Here is a 2,325-nt window from a genome sequence, read left to right as displayed (position 1 = left end):
AATAATTTTTATGGATTCTGTCATCTCACTGATTCGTACTAAATAACGCGCTAATGAATCTCCTTCTTTTTGCCATTGAACCTGCCAATCAAATTCATCGTAACCCTCATAACGATCAACTTTACGAAAATCCCATTGTATTCCCGAAGCGGCCTTCCTTTTTTAAACCAATTTTCAAAGAATTCAAAAAACAAATTGGAAAAAAAAAAACATTTTCTAGTTCGAATAATTTTCAAAGGAAAAACAAAATCATTATCAGAAGTGTCAGTTTTATAAGGAAAAAAAATTTCAAAATAAATCCAATTCTATTATTTCAATTAAGAGAGGGAAATATATATTATATTTAAATCGGTCAATTGTCGTTTTTTTATATATAGATAGATTTATTCAAACTTTGTACACAATAGACTGGACATATCTAAGAAAAATCCTTTGTTTGCGTTTACTAAGACACGAAAAAGTCCATTGTTATGACCCACCAAGTAATTAATGCCTTCATTCTCCATCACATTCACCTGGATAAGCAAGAAAATCAAGAATACATACACTGCAGATTTTCGCATATAAATCTTTCTCAATTAATCTGTATCATATAAACATACCTTAACTATGTCGAAAATCGCGGTCTTTCTGGCCTTGGCTCTAGTGCTTACATATGTGGAGTGCAACTCCGAAGGTAAGTAAACTCATCGCAACCTATTCTTGTCTGCAACTTTCCGGTCGTGTATTTTGTTTAATTTTTCTTGTGAAAAATAAGCAGGAGATGTTCTTAATGCGTGGAAATCTTCCCTGAGTGATCCAAACAATGTGCTACAAAGCTGGGATCCAACGTTGGTTAATCCTTGTACATGGTTTCATGTCACATGCAATTTGGACGATAGTGTAGTAAGAGTGTAAGTTTATAATACAATATAGGCACCGTTTTTTGATACGGAGGATAAGATATTGATTTACCGATTGTTTCATCAGTACAAATTCAATATAAACTGCTTGACGACTGACTGGTTGTTTGACATGAAAGGGACCTTGGTAATGCTAACCTGTCTGGAACTCTTGTGCCTCAGCTGGGCTTGTTGGCTAATCTTCAGTATCTGTAAGATCTTATGTTTCTATATATTTATCAGACAAATTAATTACTTTTTTTGAAATAGATTTTATTTATGGGGTTTTTTTTTTTATTTATTTGGCGCAGGGAGGTGTTTTCGAACAAAATTAGTGGAGAAATACCAAGTGCGCTAGGCAATTTGACTCGCCTAGTTAGTTTGGACTTATACGATAATAAATTAAGCGGTCCAATCCCAGCATCTCTAGCATATTTGAGATCCTTGAGATTCTTGTAAGTTTACTAACTAGAACATCAATTTACCTCTTTATTCTGAATTAAGACACCTTCCAAGTCTGCGATTTTTCATCGTTTATGTTGTCAGATTTCAGTTGTGATCAGTTTTCTTTGTTATTTTAGCATACACTTTCAGTCAAAATGGTAATGAAAGAAATCGAGTTACTCAGTGTTGATCAAGAATTAATTAATGGTTTTGTTATAATGACAGGAGGCTAAACAAAAATAAGTTGAGTGGGAGCATCCCAACTGGAGTTCTTCAGCTGATTCAATGGGGTAACTTGCAGATTCTGTAAGTTATAATTATTACTCACTATTTAACATATAATAATTAGACATTTCAATTTTTAATGTTGATCAATTCCCTGTCATGTAATGTAAATACATCAAAATTGGTTTTTATATATAATTATTTATTTTGTAAGAATATTATTATCTCAGGGATGTGTCGTACAATAATTTGGCTGGAAGAACTCGCCCCACCAAGGCAAAAGGTATGTTTAGCAACTTTTCGATATGTAATTTATAGCTAACCACAGAAAAATTAATTAGTGACACTTTCCTCTAGCATTTGACAAGAAGTTGAAGAGATTGATTTTAAAGAAAATACAAAATCTAAGTTGGATTTTTTTTTTTTTTTTGGGTATTATGTGGGATAGTAGTATTAAAAAAATATCTTTTTTGCGACTAAATATATATTGTTGTGTGATTTCTCTGCAGGTCGGGTGATTACAACTGTAGTTCAAGATCCAAAAGCTTAGAGTGTCATGTTTGCAGTGTGTCGCAATAAAAGATCAACTGTTGATTTATGATTTCCTAAGAATCTGAATGCATTAATAAAAGCTATTCGATATTATTGTATGATTTGTCCGTGCTAGAACGTACGTCAGAGCTTAATGCTACGTTTGGTACGTGTGATGAGATAATTAAATGATTATTACTTCAAGTGATTATAAAATGAGATGTATGGATTATTAGTACTATGG

General features: G+C 32.4%; 1 protein-coding gene across 2 annotated transcripts; it reads left to right on the top strand.

The window, feature by feature from the left end:
* The first annotated feature begins 505 nt into the window (after positions 1-505).
* On the top strand, positions 506-2,200 carry LOC140966545 (leucine-rich repeat protein 1-like). 2 transcript variants are annotated; one of them, XM_073426800.1, is made up of 7 exons: positions 517-676; positions 761-893; positions 1,022-1,093; positions 1,193-1,336; positions 1,551-1,631; positions 1,781-1,833; positions 2,060-2,200. In XM_073426800.1, exons 1-7 carry the CDS (start codon positions 610-612, stop codon positions 2,098-2,100), a joined length of 591 nt encoding a protein of 196 aa, XP_073282901.1. In that variant the 5' UTR covers positions 517-609; the 3' UTR covers positions 2,101-2,200. The 2 variants fall into 2 exon arrangements, with proteins under 2 accessions (XP_073282902.1, XP_073282901.1); XM_073426801.1 differs by lacking the exon at positions 1,193-1,336 and having other exon boundaries at positions 506-676.
* The last annotated feature ends 125 nt before the right edge of the window (positions 2,201-2,325 follow it).

The sequence above is a fragment of the Primulina huaijiensis genome, unplaced genomic scaffold, assembly GCF_012295235.1.
Source record: "Primulina huaijiensis isolate GDHJ02 unplaced genomic scaffold, ASM1229523v2 scaffold207070, whole genome shotgun sequence".
NCBI lineage: Eukaryota > Viridiplantae > Streptophyta > Magnoliopsida > Lamiales > Gesneriaceae > Primulina > Primulina huaijiensis.
Note: the sequence above shows the minus strand (reverse complement) of the source record. Positions and strands in the feature narration are given on the sequence as shown.